We start from the raw sequence: 20271 nt of genomic DNA on the forward strand, positions 1-20271 counted from the left end.
GATGGCCTCGGGAGAGCCAGTCATGACAAAACTTTACCATCTGGTGAGCACGATGTATGAGACAGGCGAAATACCCTCAGACTTCAAGAAGAATATAATAATTCCAATCCCAAAGAAAGCAGGTGTTGACAGATGCGAAAATTACCGGACTATCAGTTTAATAAGTCACAGCTGCAAAATACTAACGCGAATTATTTACAGACGAATGGAAAAACTGGTAGAAGCGGACCTCGGGGAAGATCAGTTTGGATTCCGTAGAAATGTTGGAACACGTGAGGCAATACTGACCTTACGACTTATCTTAGAAGCTAGATTAAGAAAAGGCAAACCTACGTTTCTAGCATTTGTAGACTTAGAGAAAGCTTTTGACAATGTTAACTGGAATACTCTCTTTCAAATTCTGAAGGTGGCAGGGGTAAAATACAGGGAGCGAAAGGCTATTTACAATTTGTACAGAAACCAGATGGCAGTTATAAGAGTCGAGGGGCATGAAAGGGAAGCAGTGGTTGGGAAAGGTGTGAGACAGGGCTGTAGCCTCTCCCCGATGTTATTCAATCTGTATATTGAGCAAGCAGTAAAGGAAACAAACGAAAAATTCGGAGTAGGTATTAAAATCCATGGAGAAGAAGTAAAAACTTTGAGGTTCGCCGATGACATTGTAATTCTGTCAGAGACAGCAAAGGACTTGGAAGAGCAGTTGAACGGAATGGACAGTGTCTTGAAAGGAGGATATAAGATGAACATCAACAAAAGCAAAACGAGGATAATGGAATGTAGTCAAATTAAGTCGGGTGATGCTGAGGGAATTAGGTTAGGAAATGAGACACTTAAAGTAGTAAAGGAGTTTTGCTATTTAGGGAGTAAAATAACCGATGATGGTCGAAGTAGAGAGGATATAAAATGTAGACTGGCAATGGCAAGGAAATCGTTTCTCAAGAAGAGAAATTTGTTAACATCAAGTATAGATTTAAGTGTCAGGAAGTCGTTTCTGAAAGTATTTGTATGGAGTGTAGCCATGTATGGAAGTGAAACATGGACGATAACCAGTTTGGACAAGAAGAGAATAGAAGCTTTCGAAATGTGGTGCTACAGAAGAATGCTGAAGATAAGGTGGGTAGATCACGTAACTAATGAGGAGGTATTGAATAGGATTGGGGAGAAGAGAAGTTTGTGGCACAAATTGACTAGAAGAAGGGATCGGTTGGTAGGACATGTTTTGAGGCATCAAGGGATCACAAATTTAGCATTGGAGGGCAGCGTGGAGGGTAAAAATCGTAGAGGGAGACCAAGAGATGAATACACTAAACAGATTCAGAAGGATGTAGGTTGCAGTAGGTACTGGGAGATGAAGAAGCTTGCACAGGATAGAGTAGCATGGAGAGCTGCATCAAACCAGTCTCAGGACTGAAGACCACAACAACAACACAGGAAATTTTATTTAAATTTTCACAAGCTGGAGTCACAGTAAATTTTTCGAAGTCCAAAGTAGGAAGGCGTGAAGTCAAGTTTTTAGGCCATATTGTCTCGCCGGAAGGCATTCGTCCCGATTCTAAGAAGATTGATGCTATTCGTAATTTCCCTCCTCCACAAAACCGCAAACAGTTGAAAGCATTCTTAGGATTATCTTCTTTCTTTAGGAAGTTTGTTTCACAACAGCATCTGAACAGCTCTCACCTGATAACTCTACTGAAAAAGAACGCAATTTGGAGATGGACAGAGTTTTGCCAAGCTGATTTTCAGGCTATTAAAGATGCACTGGTGAACGCACCCCTCCTCTGCCACCCTGACATGACGTCAGATTTTTGCCTAGCCACGGATTCGTCATCATACGGCCTTGGAGCTTTTCTATTTCAAATTCAATCTGAATCAAGACAATCTGTCATCAAACCGATAAGTTTTGCGAGCCGCACGCTCACAGAGTGCGAGAGGTCGTACTCGGTGACGGAGCGGGAGGCTCTTGCCATTATTTGGGCATTCCGTAAGTTTCGCTACTTTCTTTGGGGTAAACATACTCGCATATACACAGACCATCAAGCCCTTTCTTTCTTGCTATCATGCAAATTGCTTCATTCACGGCTCACCCGGTGGTGCCTTTCACTCCAAGAATACAGCTTCGAAATTATTTACATTAAAGGTAAATCAAACGTAGTAGCCGATGCCCTGTCCCGTTTGCTGCAAGGCATACAGGATTTTTCGGAACTTTCTGAGCAAACATCAGACTTTAACATCTTACTTATGTACGATGGTACATACGCCCCATACTACCGCAATATGTGCAAGAACTTTGCTTCACTTCAGGACAGCGACCACAGGTGGTCAAACATCAAAAAGAAATTACGTACAGATCCTTCTTCACACTTGCAAAACTATGGCACAATACATAAAAATGTAGTTTTTCATAGGCGTACCCCAGACTCGCACCATTGGTGTGTTTGGTTACCCGAAGCGCATGTTGACGATTTTATTCTGTTCACACACAAAACTTGGGGACACTACGGAGTCACCAAATGCACTGATAAAATAGTACAGTACAGTACAGTACAGTACGTCGGAGAGTGTTGAAAATTGTTCGTAAATGTATCATCTGCCAAAAAGCAAAATTTTCCAACCGATCATCTTTGAATGAATTACATCCTATTGTACCAACCCAACCTTCGGAGTTAGTATCATTAGATATCGCCGGACCTTATCCCAAAGCTCGTGGAGGTGTGAAATACATCGTTGCTGTACTTGATGTCTTCTCAAAATACTTAAAATTGTATGCTATCCGTACTGTCAATGCATCTGCTATTGCTAGACGTTTGACTAACAGCTACTTTACAAGGTTTGGCAAACCCCACAGCATTATCACGGATAACGCACCCTATTTTACGGGAAGAAAATGGAAATCTTTTATTGCCACACATAACATCAAACATATTCTTACATCAGCATTTCATCCGGAAGGGGACCCCGTAGAAAGGATTTTTAGAGAGTTTGGTCAATTCATGAGAATACATTCTCCTTGCAAACACACAAAGTGGATCGAATTTTTAGCAGCCTTTGAGCAGATAGTAAACAATTTGCCTCGTGCCTCAACAGGATACCCACCACAGGAATTATTATTAAACAAACCTGAACAGAACAAGTGGACTATGCCCATTCCAAAGCTAACCACATCCACAACACATACACCTTTGGAAGAGAAAGTAAGACAGGCATACACTATGTTGTGCAATATAGCTAAGATCAGGAAAGAGAAGTATTACAAACATGTTACAAATACACAAACCTATCAGGTTGATGACCTTGTTCTTTTGCGTTCACATCCCAAGTCTACAAAATTAAAAGAACTGAACAGAAAATGGCAGCTATTATATTCAGGTCCTTTCAGAATAGCAAGCATACCTCACCCAGGCTGTTACTCCCTAGAATACCCGTTATCTCACAAGCCGAGGGGGCTGCATCCCCACAGACATTTGAAACCCTTTGTGCACTAAAACAACATAATATAATGACAACTAATTTGAACATGAGCAAGTCGCTGTGATAACGAGATCATAAATATTTGTATTGCATACACGAACATTAAGTTATACAGCCTAAGAACACAAACGTTAATTTAAGGAAATTATATACTGCAGTTACACTTGTACACATAATTATGAAGAGAATGTAAACCCAGTTGAGTACACTTACTGAATAAGAAAAGATATTCATATAGGAATGAGATCTACACAGGTTACATTTGTCGTTAATTGTAAATTATAAGGTGAATCAACAATTAGTTATTTCAAGGCACTCTAATGACAGGAGATAATAGCTATTGAGATCATTAATGACATAGGTATGTAGCAGAATGAATGAGGATGTAAGAATGAATGATCAGTATGAATGAGTTAATATTTAAGTTAATATAAGAAGGTAAGTTACTGTGAAGTAGTTGATGGAGACAAGAGATTATTTGAGGAAAATATTATTAGAGTTTTATGAGAATGGAAGTGCCAAATGGCCCCACGTATGTGATATATTAATGTTTGATGAGGAATATGTTTAATGTATAAGGATATATATATTATGATGAATATGTGAGTAAGGAATGAGTGAGAATGTTTTGGCAATATTGTGCTACATAGAGAAGTGAGTAAACAGTCTACATCTTTAAGATTACATAAGAATTTCAGTTTGAAAGAAAACATTTGTGATGAGTTAGAACACGTGAGTACAAGACATTATATGCGAATCTATTTTCAGTGCCCTTCAAAATGAACGCTTGCAAGAAAAGCAGAGTGAACATAATGATGATTACAGCTGTGGAAAGAAGTGTAATAAGAATGTAACTTGGAAACACATTAGCTTTAATTTATTTCAGAAGTGTAACTTCGTAACCTTTAGTTAAGTTAGTTCGTGTTCAGACAGGAGAATGATATTTTAAGGAACTTAAGTTGAAATATAGTTTTTACACAGCCCTCATGTGAATACATTTGTGTATACGAAAGTGAAATTTAGTGCCATGTCAGCCTTTATTATACTTACACATGACAGAAAACCCTGAGGAAGCAAAAGATAGGAGAGTTATTAAGGCCGTTTTGTGACTCGTACAACACCTCCACTTAAGCGAACAGATGACAAAATTACATCTACGTTGAAGACAACATTTGACTTTTCGGCTATGCAAGGTAAGTGCAAAGGAGCAGTGACCACCCGTGCAGCCGACATTGAGCAACGGACACTGGGAAAGAGACATTTTACTGTCAATTATAATACTATGTTCTTTATTTATGTTTTATAGAAAGAAATAATATATACACAACCTACATGATGTTTAACTTTCACTAAAGTAGAAGAAAGTTCATGGTTGAACTCTTGAGAGGAAATTTGATATGTTATTATATAATACACATTATGAGAGAGACAATCTCTGTGAGATATATTTTCCATTTGTATAGACGGTATCCACAAGAAGTGGAGATAACGAGGAAGTACTGAGCAGATATGTGATTTACTCATGCAAGGATTTATTAAGGTATAATACACTTAGTCATATGAACAGTCAGAACACAAACAGAGAACCTGTCATGATGTTACACTACACAGACTTAACGTAAGGACACTTACATTTACCCATGATTTGGTAAATGGTAAGCACCTCCTTTCACACACCCCTTGAAGGTGATGCAAATGTTATAATGTATTATGTTCTCTTTTTATGTATTAGCTGTAGGATTTGGTAGTTTATAACGTAAGGACACTTACATTTACCCATGATTTGGTAAATGGTAAGCACCTCCTTTCACACACCCCTTGAAGGTGATGCAAATGTTATAATGTATTATGTTCTCTTTTTATGTATTAGCTGTAGGATTTGGTAGTTTATAGGTAGTGAATAGTTTCTTCCAGTCTATCTTTCTTTCTTTCTCCATTACCCTACCACCTCCTGCAGCTGGGTATTGTTTGTTTATGGAATGTAAGAATATATTGTGTGACACTAAACTTTCAGGTATGAATAAAAAGACATGAATATTGATGGCGTTACAAGCCTGGTCAACCACTAGCCAAGATATGGAATCAAAAGAAAGAAAGAAATAATAAATGAAGGAAAGCCCATGCTTTAAATGTTAAGTCTGATATCCCTTGGCACGCCCAAACCTGAATGAAAAAAAAAATTAATACCCCAATAAAAGAAAGCCAATGGGACTTAGAATAATTTTTAGTGTAAATATTTCACATGCATATTCTTGTAAATTTATATGTATTTGTATATGTGTTAAAACTTTGCATATTGTCAACATATTTCGAAATGTGACCACGAAATGTAAGCTTTCATAATTAACTATGTAAACATGCTGGGACACAGTGAACTTCATTAAAATGTAAATATGGCAAAAAAGGTGTTGCAAACTGTGTTAAACTGTGAACGTTATAAACGACGAATTTTGTGTTATTTGTGAAACTTATGGTGCATAAACCAAATAACTGTTTGTAAACCGATATAAACTGCAATTTACTTCGACAATAATGAGGATTTTCACACTGCAAATGAACGTTTGTTGGTGAGTGTAGACAATGTGATGAAACACCTACCTTTGCGAACATCAACGCCATTGTTCCTGGCCGGCCTTCAGATGCTTTGGAGACAAAAAAACTCAGCACCTGTCGTAGGCGATGTGGAGGCTAAAAACTACATCCACCATATATGCCCCGGGAACAATAGTCACGAAAACGCACAAGGACCTGGAGTGTTGTGTCGTAACAGAAGACATGGACATTGCTTCAGATCATGCACACGCTCAATCTTATGGGGTCTCCGGGCTTAACACGCCATTTATGCTGGAATAACAACTTGTAATGAACACTATGTGAAAGTGAATGCTGTTCAAGACTGTCATAACACAGCAATTTTGAAACTGCCGCACGCGAAATTCAATGATGCTATTGCGCATGCGCAAAGACTACGTGCTGCCAGAGATGCATTGGGAAACCAACGCTGGAAGCACACAACATTAACTGCGCTGGCGAGCAGCTTGTTCAGACAAACTGTACGTAACTATATATTAATTGTGTAACAAGGATCAAAACTGTAACAATTGTATTTAGTATATAGGTTTAGAAAGTAAGTATTGACAAAGATTATCCCCTATGAATGCACATGGCCTTTCCTATATATATATATATATATTGACATTTAGGTATATCTATTAATTATATTGTTTGCTAGCCTGCCACGCTAAATGTTTTAGCGTGAAAGTCGAGGGGGCAATGTAGCGGGACTTTGAATTTCACTGCGCTACACTCGTTCCCTTAGATATAAATTATACCATCGCAGCGGTATGAGTGCTCGACAGCAGAGAAAATACGAGGTGCATTCAAGTTCTAAGGCCTCTGATTTTTTTTCTCTGGACTTGAAAGAGATAGAAACATGCACATTGTTTTAAAATGAGGCCATGTTCATTGTCAATACGTCCCCGAGATGGCAGCACCGTACGGCAGATGGAATTTTACTGCCAGCGGTGAGAATGAGAACTGTTTTAAATACTTAAAATGGCGACGTTTTTCTTACTTGAACAGCGTGCAATCATTCGTTTCCTGAATTTGCGTGGTGTGAAACCAATTGAAATTCATTGACAGTTGAAGGAGACATGTGGTGATGGAGTTATGGATGTGTCGAAAGTGCGTTCGTGGGTGCGACAGTTTCATGAAGGCAGAACATCGTGTGACAACAAACCGAAACAACATCAGGCTCGCACAAGCCGGTCTGACGACATGATCGAGAAAGTGGAGAGAATTGTTTTGGGGAATCGCCGAATGACTGTTGAACAGATCGCCTCCAGAGTTGGCATTTCTGTGGGTTCTGTGCACACAATCCTGCATGATGACCTGAAAATGCGAAAAGTGTCATCCAGGTAGGTGCCACGAATGCTGACGGACGACCACATGGCTGCCCGTGTGGCATGTTGCCAAGCAATGTTGCTATGTTGACGCGCAACGACAGCATGAATGGGACTTTCTTTCCGTCAGTTGTGACAATGGATGAGACGTGGATGCCATTTTTCAATCCAGAAACAAAGCGCCAGTCAGCTCAATGGTAGCACACAGATTCACCACCACCAAAAAAATTTCGGGTAACCGCCAGTGCTGAAAAAATGATGGTGTCCATGTTCTGGGACAGCGAGGGCGTAATCCTTACCCATTGCGTTCCAAAGGGCACTATGGTAACAGGTGCATCCTACGAAAATGTTTTGAAGAACAAATTCCTTCCTGCACTGCAACAAAAACGTCCAGCAAGGGCTGCGCGTGTGCTGTTTCACCAAGACAACGCACCCGCACATCGAGCTAACGTAACGCAAGTTTCTTCGTGATAACAACTTTGAAGTGATTCCTCATGCTCCCTACTCACCTGACCTGGCTTCTACTGACTTTTGGCTTTTTCCAACAATGAAAGACACTCTCTGTGGCTGCACATTCACTAGCCGTGCTGCTATTGCCTCAGCGATTTTCCAGTGGTCAAAACAGACTCCTAAAGAAGCCTTTGCCGCTGCCATGGAATCATGGCGTCAGCGTTGTGAAAAATGTGTACGTCTGCAGGGCAATTACGTCGAGAAGTAACGCCAGTTTCATCGATTTCAGGTGAGTAGTTAATTAGAAAAAAAATCGGAGGCCTTAGAACTTGAATGCACCTTGTACTAAAATTGGCTATCCATCTATTGTTTCTCGAGAGCGGAAGCTTAATGCAGACGTGATCTCTCCGTGGCTGCACATTCACCAGCCGTGCTGCTATTGCCTCAGCGATTTTCCAGTGGTCAAAACAGACTCCTAAAGAAGCCTTTGCTGCTGCCATGGAATCATGGCGTCAGCGTTGTGAAAAATGTGTACGTCTGGAGGGCAATTACGTCGAGAAGTAACGCCAGTTTCATCGATTTCAGGTGAGTAGTTAATTAGAAAAAAAATCGGAGGCCTTAGAACTTGAATGCATCTTGTACTAAAATTGTAACTTTTTTTCTATCCATCTATTGTTTCTCGAGAGCGGAAGCTTAATACAGACGTGATCTGATGAAGACGAAAAAAACTTATTAATGTGTAGACATATTGTGGAAGTTGTTATGACATTTGGAGGAGGGAAGCAACGTAAAATAAATTGCATTTAATATCAAGACAGTTTTGTATACATTAGAAATTCCTGGACGATGAAACTTATTGCAAGATTTCGGAGCAGACTTTTCACGCAGAAATGAAATAGGAGATTTTTGAAGACCTGGACGCCGCACGAAAGAAGACATGTTAACATGGTAAAGGATGAACTCTTATCTACAAGATTTCCCCCTGTCAGTTACATTTTGTTATTCTCTGTTCTTTTTCAATAATTTTTGTAGTGGAAATTGGTTTAACTTTTGCTCAGAAACGCCACAAGGACCACCCCAACAATAGCTTTTCCGAATCACGAAGTCTAATAGCTTTTCTCTAATACAAAGTCCGATTTGCATTTCATTCTTTCCCTTTTTCGCGGTCATTTACGATTTTAAAACCCCGTTTTTATTCACCATTTCTTCCCACCTTTTCTATTCTTTTCTTTTCTTCTCTTTTTTCTTTTTTATTAACCACTACAAGAGGCTTTACCCAGTTACATTTCTTTCACAAAGTATGACTAACTTGAATAGCAACTTACAATAGTTAAACCTTGTAGGGCATCTGCGTTGTCATTGTCTTCAGACATTATTACCAGGCACGGTCCCTTTTCCTTTCCATGCAATCACCGAGTGTCGCCAGAATGTGAAAATTGATTAACTGTTTACTGTCAGTTTTGTGTGTTTGCTAATGACCAGTTTCAGTCCAAATTTCTGCCTCAGTTACTGCTCATTCTTGTATTGCATGTTGTTGTTGTTGTTGTGGTCTTCAGTCCTGAGACTGGTTTGATGCAGCTCTCCATGCTACTCAACCCTGTGCAAGCTTCTTCATCTCCCAGTACCTACTGAAACCTACATCCTTCTGAATCTGTTTAGTGTATTCATCTCTTGGTCTCCCTCTATGATTTTTACCCTCCACGCTGCCCTCCAATACTAAATTGGTGATCCCTCGATGTCTCAGAACATGTCCTACCAACCGATCCCTTCTTCTAGTCAAGTTGTGCCACAAGCTCCTCTTCTCCACAATTCTATTCAATACCTCCTCATTAGTTATGTGATCAACCCATCTAATCTTCAGCATTCTTCTGTAGCACCACATTTCAAAAGCTTCTATTCTCTTCTTGTCTAAGCTATTTATCGTCCACGTTTCACTTCCATACATGGCTACACTCCATACAAATACTTTCAGAAACGACGTCCTGACATTTAAATCTATACTCGATGTTAACAAATTTTTCTTCTTCAGAAACGCTTTCCTTGCCATTGCCAGTCTCCATTTTATATCCTCTCTACTTTGACCATCATCAGTTATTTTGCTCCCCAAATAGCAAAACTCCTTTACTACTTTAAGTGTCTCATTTCCTAATCTAATTCCCTCAGCATCACCCGATTTAATTCGATGACATTCCATTATCCTCGTTTTGCTTTTGTTGATGTTCATATTATACCTTCCTTCCAAGACACTGTCCATTCCGTTCAACTGCTCTTCCAAGTCCTTTGCTGTCTCTGACAGAATTACAATGTCATCAGCAAACCTCAAAGTTTTTATTTCTTCTCCATGGATTCTAATACCTACTCCGAACTTTTCTTTTGTTTCCTTTATTTCTTGCTCAATATACAGATTGAATAACATCGGGGATAGGCTACAATCCTGTCTCACTCCCTTCCCAACCACTGCTTCCCTTTCATACCCCTCGACTCTTATAACTGCAATCTGGTTTCTGTACAAATTGTAAATAGCCTTTCGCTCTCTGTATTTTACCCTTGACACCTTTGGAATTTGAAAGAGAGTATTCCAATCAACATTGTCAAAAGCTTTCTCTAAGTCTACAAATGCTAGAAACATAGGTTCGCCTTTCCTTAATCTTTCTTCTAAGATAAGTCGTAGGGTCAGTATTGCCTCACGTGTTCCAACATTTCTACGGAATCCAAACTGATCTTCCCCGAGGTCGGCTTCTATCAGTTTTACAATTCGTTTGTAAAAAATTCGCGTTGGTATTTTGCAGCTGTGACTTATTAAACTGATAGTTCGGTAATTTTCACATCGGTCAATACCTGCTTTCTTTGGGATTGGAATTATTATATTCTTCTTGAAGTCTGAGGGTATTTCGCCTGTCTCATACATCTTGCTCACCAGATGGTAGAGTTTTGTCAGGACTGGCTCTCCCAAGGTTGTCAGTAGTTCTAATGGAATGTTGTCTACTCCGGGGGCCTTGTTTCGACTCAGGTCTTTCAGTGCTTCACGCAATATCGTATCTCCCATTTCATCTTCATCTACATCCTCTTCCATTTCCATAATATTGTCCTCAAGTACATCGCCCTTGAATAGGCCCTCTATATACTCCTTCCACCTTTCTGCTTTCGCTTCTTTGCTTAGAACTGGGTTTCCATCAAAGCTCTAGATATTCATGCAAGTGGTTCTCCTTTCTCCAAAGGTCTCTCTAATTTGCCTGTAGGCAGTATCTATCTTACCCCTTGTGAGATAAGCCTCTACATCCTTACATTTGTCCTCTAGCCATCCCTCTTAGCCATTTTGCACTTCCTGTCAATATCATTTTTGAGACGTTTGTATTCCTTTTTGCCTGCTTCATTTACTGCATTTTTATATTTTCTCCTTTCATCAATTAAATTCAATATTTCTTCTGTTACCCAAGGGTTTCTACTAGCCCTCGTCTTTTTACCTATTTGATCTTCTGCTGCCTTCACTGTTTCATCCCTCAAAGCTACCCATTCTTCTTCTATTGTATTTCTTTCCCCCATTCCTGTCAATTGTTCCCTTATGCTCTCCCTGAAACTCTGTACAATCTCTGGTTCTTTCAGTTCATCCAGTTCCCATCTCCTTAAATTCCCACCTTTTTGCAGTTTCTTCAGTTTTGATCTACAGTTCATAACCAATAGATTGTGGTCAGAGTCCACATCTACCCCTGGAAATGTCTTACAATTGAAAACCTGGTTCCTAAATCTCTGTCTTAGCATTATATAATCTATCTGATACCTTTTAGTATCTCCAGGGTTCTTCCATGTATACAACCTTCTTTCATGATTCTTAAACCAAGTATTAGCTATGATTAAGTTATACTCTGTGCAAAATTCTACCAGGCAGCTTCCTCTTTCATTTCTTAGCCCCAATCCATATTCACCTACTATATTTCCTTCTCTCCCTTTTCCTACTACCGAATTCCAGTCACCCATGACTATTAAATTTTCATCTCCCTTCACTACCTGAATAATTTCTTTTATCTCATCATACATTTCATCAATTTCTTCGTCATCTGCAGAGCTAGTAGGCATATAAACTTGTACTACTGTAGTAGGCGTGGGCTTCGTGTCTATATTGGCCACAATAATGCATTCACTATGCTGTTTGTAGTAGCTTACCCGTACACCTATTTTTTAATTCATTATTAAACCTACTCCTGCATTACCCCTATTTGATTTTGTATTTATAACCCTGTAGTCACCTGACCAGAAGTCTTGTTCCTCCTGCCACCGAACTTCACTAATTCCCACTATATCTAACTTTAACCTATCCATTTCCCTTTTTTAATTTTCTAACCTACCTGCCCGATTAAGGGATCTGACATTCCACACTCCGATCCGTAGAACGCCAGTTTTCTTTCTCCTGATAACAACGTCCTCTTGAGTAGTCCCCGCCCGGAGATCCGAATGGGGGACTATTTTACCTCTGGAATATTTTACCCAAGAGGACGCCATCATCATTTAATCATACAGTAAAGCTGCATGCCCTCGGGAAAAATTACGGCTGTAGTTTCCCCTTGCTTTCAGCCGTTCGCAGTACCAGAACAGCAAGGCCATTTTGGTTAGTGTTACAAGGCCAGATCAGTCAATCATCCAGACTGTTGCCCTTGCAACTACTGAAAAGGCTGCTGCCCCTCTTCAGGAACCACACGTTTGTCTGGCCTCTCAACAGATACCCCTCTGTTGTGGTAGCACCTACGGTACGGCTATTTGTATCGTTGAGGCACGCAAGCCTCCCCACCAACGGCAAGGTCTATGGTTCATTGGGAGGGGGGGGGGGTTGTATTGCATAACAAAGGCTAAACTAATTTGCAAGTTTTAGTATTAACTTCATTTGCTTAAAGTAACGTAAAATTTCAATAACAAAGCTAATAACTAAAGATACCGCACAAATTAAGAGTGCGCACTTTCATTTATTTTGTATTTAGCTTAGCGAGTGACTTCTGCTGACTTGGTATGTATCTTATTGTTGTTATATTAAAAATAAAATCAGTTGTCTGTTTTCTTAAAGTAAATTCACTTTAATCTTTCAATACTCAAAAGTAAATTGCTTGGCTTCTTCTAAATTTTGCATTACGTCTCACTCAGGTTACCAAAAGTAATTTATTACACCGCAAAGTTTAAGTTAAGCCATTCATTTATTTAACCAGTAACTCCATTTAACTTTACCTTCAAAATTTAGTATTTCAGAATAAGTAACTGCAAACTCAGTGCTTTCTGATTCATTTATTTTCTTGTGAATTGTTGTGCTGTGGAAAAGCGTGACAGCCTTCTGTTGCCACGCCAATGATTATTTGCTTCAATACTTTTGCCATTACCTTTCTTAAGATTCTGGAGATTCATTGCCCTAGCGGGCTGGCGACCGTTTTTCTTTTTTACCTAATCAATGTTTTATTTGTACTATTAGTGATTTTTGTAGTAAACATTACATGGTACCATTTTTCCCCCTGTGCAGTTCGTGAGCAATTGCATTACATTCCACTTGTTTCAAAATTCCTTCAGAAGAGCCTACTGTACACTTCTCTCCAACTAACCGGCATTATTTTCCTTTGGTAACGATAGTCTTACTCACTGTACAATTTCATTAGTCATATGCGATCACGGTCAGTTATATTGCAATCCAGTAGGCCGATTGGGAAGGAGGAGCTTACACACTGACAATAACTAACAGACGTACAACAATGAAACTGCCGCCAGCTACTCATTAAACACAGGCGTATGCAGGGATGCCAAGTGCATTTCACTTCAACACGCCATTGGCGCGAAATTACTTATGTTCTGGAGTTTTTTGAACAGATCTCATATAGTTGAAGAAGCCAGCTGTAGGAATCGCCGAATCACTTGACATTTTAATAGGTGCGATGCCACCATTCGACGATATTAGCAGAAATGGGTGCACTGTGGCCGAATACAGCATCAAGTAGGAAGCAGTTGACCTACACAAGTGATCGAACTAGAGGACCATGCAAGCCAGAAAGGCACTCAGAGCCCTGGATTCACCATTATCATGGACATTTCCTTAAAATTAATATCAAGTACACAGACACTTGTTACATACATATATACAGAGATAGCATTTATTTATACTAATAGTAGTACTAAAAGTAGAAGCAATACAGAAAAGGCACAAAGCATGGCTGAATGACCAGCAAAAGACAACTGAAAAATATCGAGAAGAGCTAACCATTGCCAGAAGACAAACGGCCATGAAAATCAGAAGAATCAAAAGAGACCATCAAGGAAGAAACCCTAAACTTCGTAGAGGAATTATTCAAACAACATAAAACAAGGGACTATTATAGGACAGTCAGATAATATCGATCAAAGTATACTGCAACCACACTCATGATGAAAAATGAAAAAGGGAAACTAGCGCACAATAATCAAGACAATGCCAACATTCTAGCTGATCACTTCAAAGAATTACTAAATGCCAAGGAACCAAAAGAATGACTAGATTTCGAACCACATCAAGAAAACAAAACACATCCAGAGAAGATTACACCACCAGATCTCAGTGAAGCGATCAAAGCAACTAGGTGGCTCAAGAACTACAAAGCAGCAGGGGAGAATCAACTGGTCGCACAGCTGTGGAAGAACACAAATAAACAAACACTTCAGAACCTCCGTAAGCACATAGTAGACCTCTGGAATCCTTAGAAAATGCCAGAAGAGTGGAATAGAGCTATAATCCACCCAATACAGAAAAACGGCGATAGATTTGATCCAAACAACTATCGGGGGATTTCACTGCTTGATGTCACATGTAAGATCTTGTCTACAATTATCTTTACAAGAATTCAGAATCAACTAGACCAAGAACTTGGAGAATATCAAGGAGGATTTTGTCCTGGAAGAAGCTGTCCAGATCAAATTATCAGCCTTAAGTGGAACATGAAACTTCAAAGAGTGAGAAACAAGAAGTTAGTCACCACTTTTGTTGACTTAGAGAAAGGATATGACAGTATCCATCGTGAGTCATTACTTAAAATCCTCGTGGAATTTGGATTGCACCTGAAACTCGTTAATCTTATTGGACTCACTCTTAAGAATACTAAATCAAAAGTTAAATTCAGGTGGACTATCTGAATCATTTGAAATCCGGACGGGACTCCGACAGGGGGATGGTCTCTCACCAATACTATGTAACTGCGCATTGGAGAAAGTCATGCGAGAGTGGAAGAAGAAAGCCAACCAAACATCAAGATTGTCAGAAATATCAAACTCAAATGCCTGGCCTTTGCTGATGATCTAGCACTGCTCGCAAATAGCGTGGAAGAGCCTAAACACCAAATTGAAGAACTCGAAAAAATAGCAGCAGAAGTCGGACAAGGAATTGAAACACCAGCTCTTACACTGAAATATAACAAACAAATTAAAATTGTAAAGAAATTCAAATATCTTTTGGAGGTTATAAGTTGGAATTCAAATGAGAAAATGTCAGTAGAAAGCAGAACAACTGAACTGAAACAAGCGCAGCGCATCACCTGGTCAACGTACAAAAGGAAATGTCTCTCGATAAATGCAAAACTCAGACACTATCACTATGCTATTAAACCTGAAGCAACCTGTGCTAGTGAAACACTGTTCGAGAGGGACACCAAATAATCACAGGCAAACTACAGAAGGCATTCAGAAGAATCCTTAGAACAATTATAAACAAAAAATACCAAGTAGAGGGACAATGGCGACTATTACCTAATGAAATTGTATACCAAGAAACTGGGTCAATAATTGACACAATACGGAAAAGGAGGGTTGCTTTTTTCTGCCACATTTCCAGACTACCAGGAAGCAGGCTACTGAAACAACTGTTCAGCTACTTTTGGAAAAGTAAGACCAAGAACAACTGGTTCAAAGAAGTTCAAGATGATTTAGACGAGTTAGGCTTGACAATGTAACAAATTGAATGCAGAGAAGAGAAGAAGATCCTGAAACACAGTGACAAGAGTTTTAAACTAAAGACATTTAAACGCAAAAAATACACCATAGCTGATGAAGAAAGGGTAGCCAGGTCAAAAAGGATGAAGACGTTTTGGGAGCAGAAGAGGAAAGCCAAATCTACAACTAGTATTAAGACTTAATTGTGTATGGATTGAATAAAGTGCTCCAGTGTGGGCATAAAATATGTAAATGTGACTTAGCCACAACCTGAGGGATGTTTCCAGAGAGAGATTTTCACTCTGTAGTGGAGTGTGCGCTGATATGAAACTTCCTGGCAGATTAAAACTGTGTGCTGGACCGAGACTCGAACTCGGGCCCTATGTCTTCTGCGGGCAAGTGCTCTAACATCTGAGCTACCCAAGCACGACTCACTCCCCGTCCGTACAGCTTTACTTTTACCAGTACCTCATCTCCTACCTTCGAGTCAAAGTCTCGGTCTCGACACAGATTTAATCTGCCAGGAAGCTTCATATCAGCGCACACTCCGCTGCAGAGTGAAAATCTCATTCTGGAAACATCCCCCAGGCTTTGGCTAAGCCATGTCTCCGCAATATCCTTTCTTTCAGGAGTGCTAGTTCTGCAAGGTTCACAGGAGAGCTTCTGTAAAGTTTGGAAGGTAGGAGACGAGGTCCAGCCAGAAGTAAAGTTGTGAGGAAGGGGCGTGAGTCGTGCTTGGGTAGCTCAGATGGTAGAGCACTTGCCCGCGAAAGGCAAAGGTCCCGAGTTCGAGTCTCGGTCCGGCACACAGTTTTAATCTGCAAGGATGTTTCATATCAGTGCACACTCCGCTGCAGAGTGAAAATCTCATTCTGGAAACATCCCTCAGGCTGTGGCTATGCCATGTCTCCGCAATATCGTTTCTTTCAGGAGTGCTAGTTCTGCAAGGTCCGCAGGAGAGCTTCTGTAAAGTTTGGAAGGTAGGAGACGAGGTACTGGCAGAATTAAAGCTGTGAGGATGGGGCATGAGTCATGCTTGGGTAGCTCAAATGGTAGAGCACTTGCCCACGAAAGGCAAAGGTCCCGAGTTCAAGTCTCGGTCCGGCACACAGTTTTAATCTGAAATGAAGCTTCAACATCAGGTGATGACCACTACCTGCAAATTATGGGTAGGTACGCACAAAAGAATGCAAAATATCTATATTCTGCCGTTTTGGAGGCAGCTTGGAGGGCAGAATTCATCAAGACAGTGCGGATCCGTCTCCGCATGATCAACTTAGCCTCTATTTGTCCATTCTAAATACAATACAAATCTCTCACCACCATGACATGCTTTGTCAGAGAACAGACACAGATGTGAAGAAGATGAAGATGTAGACTTACTTACCTCGTCTGAGTTGTTGGCGAATTTGGCTATATGTCAGATCGTCGAAACAGCGCACTTCGAAGCCGAGTGTTGTGAATGCACGCATCAATGCGTTTCTGTCTAACTCTGTGTACGCTCTGTTATGAAGGGAGTCTTCTTCAAAGAATTTATGGTTCAAGATGAGGGCTATCCCACGCTCCTGGTTGCCCATGGGATACTCTTCATCTTCTCCAGAGACTCCACGTATTGGCACCACGTCCTCAGGCTGGGTCGACGGCGGGGGCACTGGGATTCTAGAGAAAGCAAAAATGATATTGCAGGGTTATTCAGAAAGCAAAATTAATATTCCACAATCATTATCTCAACATCCAATAGCTTCAAGATGCTGCACATTTATAATGTAATGATAATAACACAGATGTAAATATAGTTATTTTATTTAAATTAGTGTGTCAGTTTCGAGATGTCAAGTCGCAAAAACTAAGGCTGTTCAAAGTGGCACAGAAGGAGGTCCTCAGGTCGCCAGAGGTTGCTCGATAACATCGGCTGACAGCTTCATCACAAGTTGTCCGATCTCCTTCGTCAGTTTTCGGTGGGATGAAAGAGTTTATGGTACGTTAAAATCTATCCCGTTAAGGGGCTCAAAATCTATTGTAATCTCCTTGGGCAGCATAGGTGCCACTACACATCTATGCCTGGATACGAGTGCTGCGTTGCGACTTTTGCTGTTAAAAAATGGTTGAATGCACGACAGTAATCTATGTCAGCCTCGAAAAAACATGTAGTGGATACTGTCTTTCCTCAGTTACTGGAACAACCAGATAAATTTTGCAAAGAGAGAAACGTCCTGTTAAATACTCTAGGTGATTTTTTGTGACAGTGAAAAGCAAGAATACAGACACTCTGTACAAATTCAAATAAGAACAGACATATGTCAGTTATCTTCAATGACTGTGATTCAGAGGTAAGAGAGGTAAGAAAGTAAGAGGAAGGTTATGTTGCTAGGTAGCAGCCGTGGAAGAGGTGTGGGCCAGATTTTGCTGGAAAAATTACGTGACAGGTACCAGGTCACAAACTTTTTCAAGCCAAGTGCATGTCTTAGCCAGGTGGTAGAGGATATAGGTTCTTTGTGCAACATATAGAATCATGTTCTTGCCAACTTAAACTGAAAGAGGGCTCTTTTATAATTGTAACAGTATATATGTCCCCTTCAGTCAACGTTCATTTATTCCTGGAAAACTTGGACGCCTTGTTGTGCTATCTGTCAGATAGGGCAAAGCAAATTATTATTTGTGGGGACTTCAATGTTGATTCACTGAAAGAGTGTAATAGGACGAATGACCTGGAAGTCTTGCTCGGTACTTTCAATTTGACATCTGTCATTGACTTTCCTACTCGGGTAGTAAAGGACAGCAGCACATTGATAGATAACACTTTTACAGACCAAGATAAGTTTAAAAACATAAATTCTTGTCCTTTTGAGAATGGCCTTTGTGATCATGGTGCTCAGCTAGTTACATTATATGACAAGGCTCCATTCAGTAATTCAAAACTAGACTCCAAAATTGTGCGTTCAATTAATGGCTCAACACTTAGAAATGCCAGGGAAAATCTTCAGCATTTAGACTGGGATGAGGTGTACAAGGAACCTGATGGTAATTTAAAATACAACTTATTTCATGATACATTTGTAAAAGAATTTGAAAACTGTTTCCCCAAGAAAGTAGTTAAATCTAATTATAAGAAACCATGGAAGAAACCTTGGTTTACTAAAGGAATAAAAATATCTTGTAACCTCAAAAGGAAACTGTATCTAACAATAAGAAAGAGTAATGACCCAGAAACAGTCAAATATTATAGCAATTACTGTGCCACATTAAGAAAGGTTATTAAAAAGTCCAAAAGCATGTGCATCATCTCTGACATTAATACCTCTGATAACAAAATCAAAACAATTTGGAATATTATTACAAGGGAGACAGGGCAACCAAGAGTATAGGATGATGGCATTACCATCAAAGCAAATGGAAATTTGACAAACAACAAGCCGGAAGTCGAAAACATTTTCAATAATCATTTTTTAAATGTTGCAGCAAAACTAGGATCTAAATGTTCATTAGAAGAAGCAAGGCAGTTAATGGAAGAGGCCTCACCAACACAATTTGATACAATTGAAATTCCACCCACCTCTCCTTCTGAAATTAGGAAGATAAGAAACTCTCTCAAGAATAAAAGCTGGCATGGAATTGATGGCATTTCCAGCAGGATAATAAAAGCTTGTTCCCAAGAGATAAGTGGGATTCTTAGCCACATATGTAATAGCTCTCCGAAGCAAGGTATTTTCCCAGATGGACTGAAGTATGCCATTGTTAAGCCACTCCATAAAAAAGGGGATACGTCTGATGTCAACAACTATCACCCAATCTCTCTTCTGACTGCCTTATCCAAAATTCTTGTAAAAGTAATGTATTGTACAGTAGCTTCACACCTTTGTAAAAATAAAGTTTTAACAAAATGTCAGTTTGGTTTCCAGAAAGGTTTTTCAACGGGAAATGCTATATATACTTTTACCAATGAAATATTAAATGCTCTGAGTAACCGAAAGTCACCTGTTGGGATTTCTTGTGATCTTTCAAAGGCTTCTGATTATGTAAATCATGGAATAATTCTAGATAAGCTCAAGTACTAAGTTATGAATGGGACAGCGCTCAAATGGTTTAAATCATATCTAACTGGAAGAGTGCAGAAAGTTGAAATACGCAGTTCACATAATGCGCAAAAAACTGGTGATTTCTCAAACTGGGGAACAATCAAGAATGGGGTGCCGCAAGGTTCGGTCTTGGGTCCTCTGCTGTTCTTAATATATATGTTAATGAATTGCCATTCTATATTCACGAAGATGCAAAGCTGGTACTTTTTGCCGATGATACAAGTATAGCTATGACACCCGACAGACAAGAATTAACTGGTGAAATTTTAAACGATGTTTTTCAGAAAATCATTAAAAAAAGTGGTTCTCTGGAAATGGGCTCTCATTAAACTTTGACAAAACACAGTATATACAGTTCCACACAGTAAATGGAATCACACTATTAATAAATATAGACTTCGATCAGAAATCGGTAGCTAAGGTAGAATATTCCAAATTGCTAGGTGTATGCATTG

At 39.7% G+C, this 20271-nt stretch overlaps 1 protein-coding gene across 5 annotated transcripts in view; it reads right to left on the minus strand.

The window, feature by feature from the left end:
• Positions 1 to 20271, minus strand: part of LOC126244356 (caspase-1-like) — a 197927-nt gene that overhangs the window by 125591 nt on the left and 52065 nt on the right. For all 5 annotated transcript variants that reach the window (XM_049948232.1, XM_049948233.1, XM_049948231.1 and 2 more), the window contains exon 3: positions 17128 to 17399. In XM_049948232.1, the coding sequence (XP_049804189.1) occupies positions 17128 to 17399 (272 nt within the window). The remainder of the gene's footprint in view (positions 1 to 17127; positions 17400 to 20271) is intronic.

The sequence above is a fragment of the Schistocerca nitens genome, chromosome 1 (genome assembly GCF_023898315.1).
Source record: "Schistocerca nitens isolate TAMUIC-IGC-003100 chromosome 1, iqSchNite1.1, whole genome shotgun sequence".
Taxonomy (NCBI): Eukaryota; Metazoa; Arthropoda; class Insecta; order Orthoptera; family Acrididae; genus Schistocerca; species Schistocerca nitens.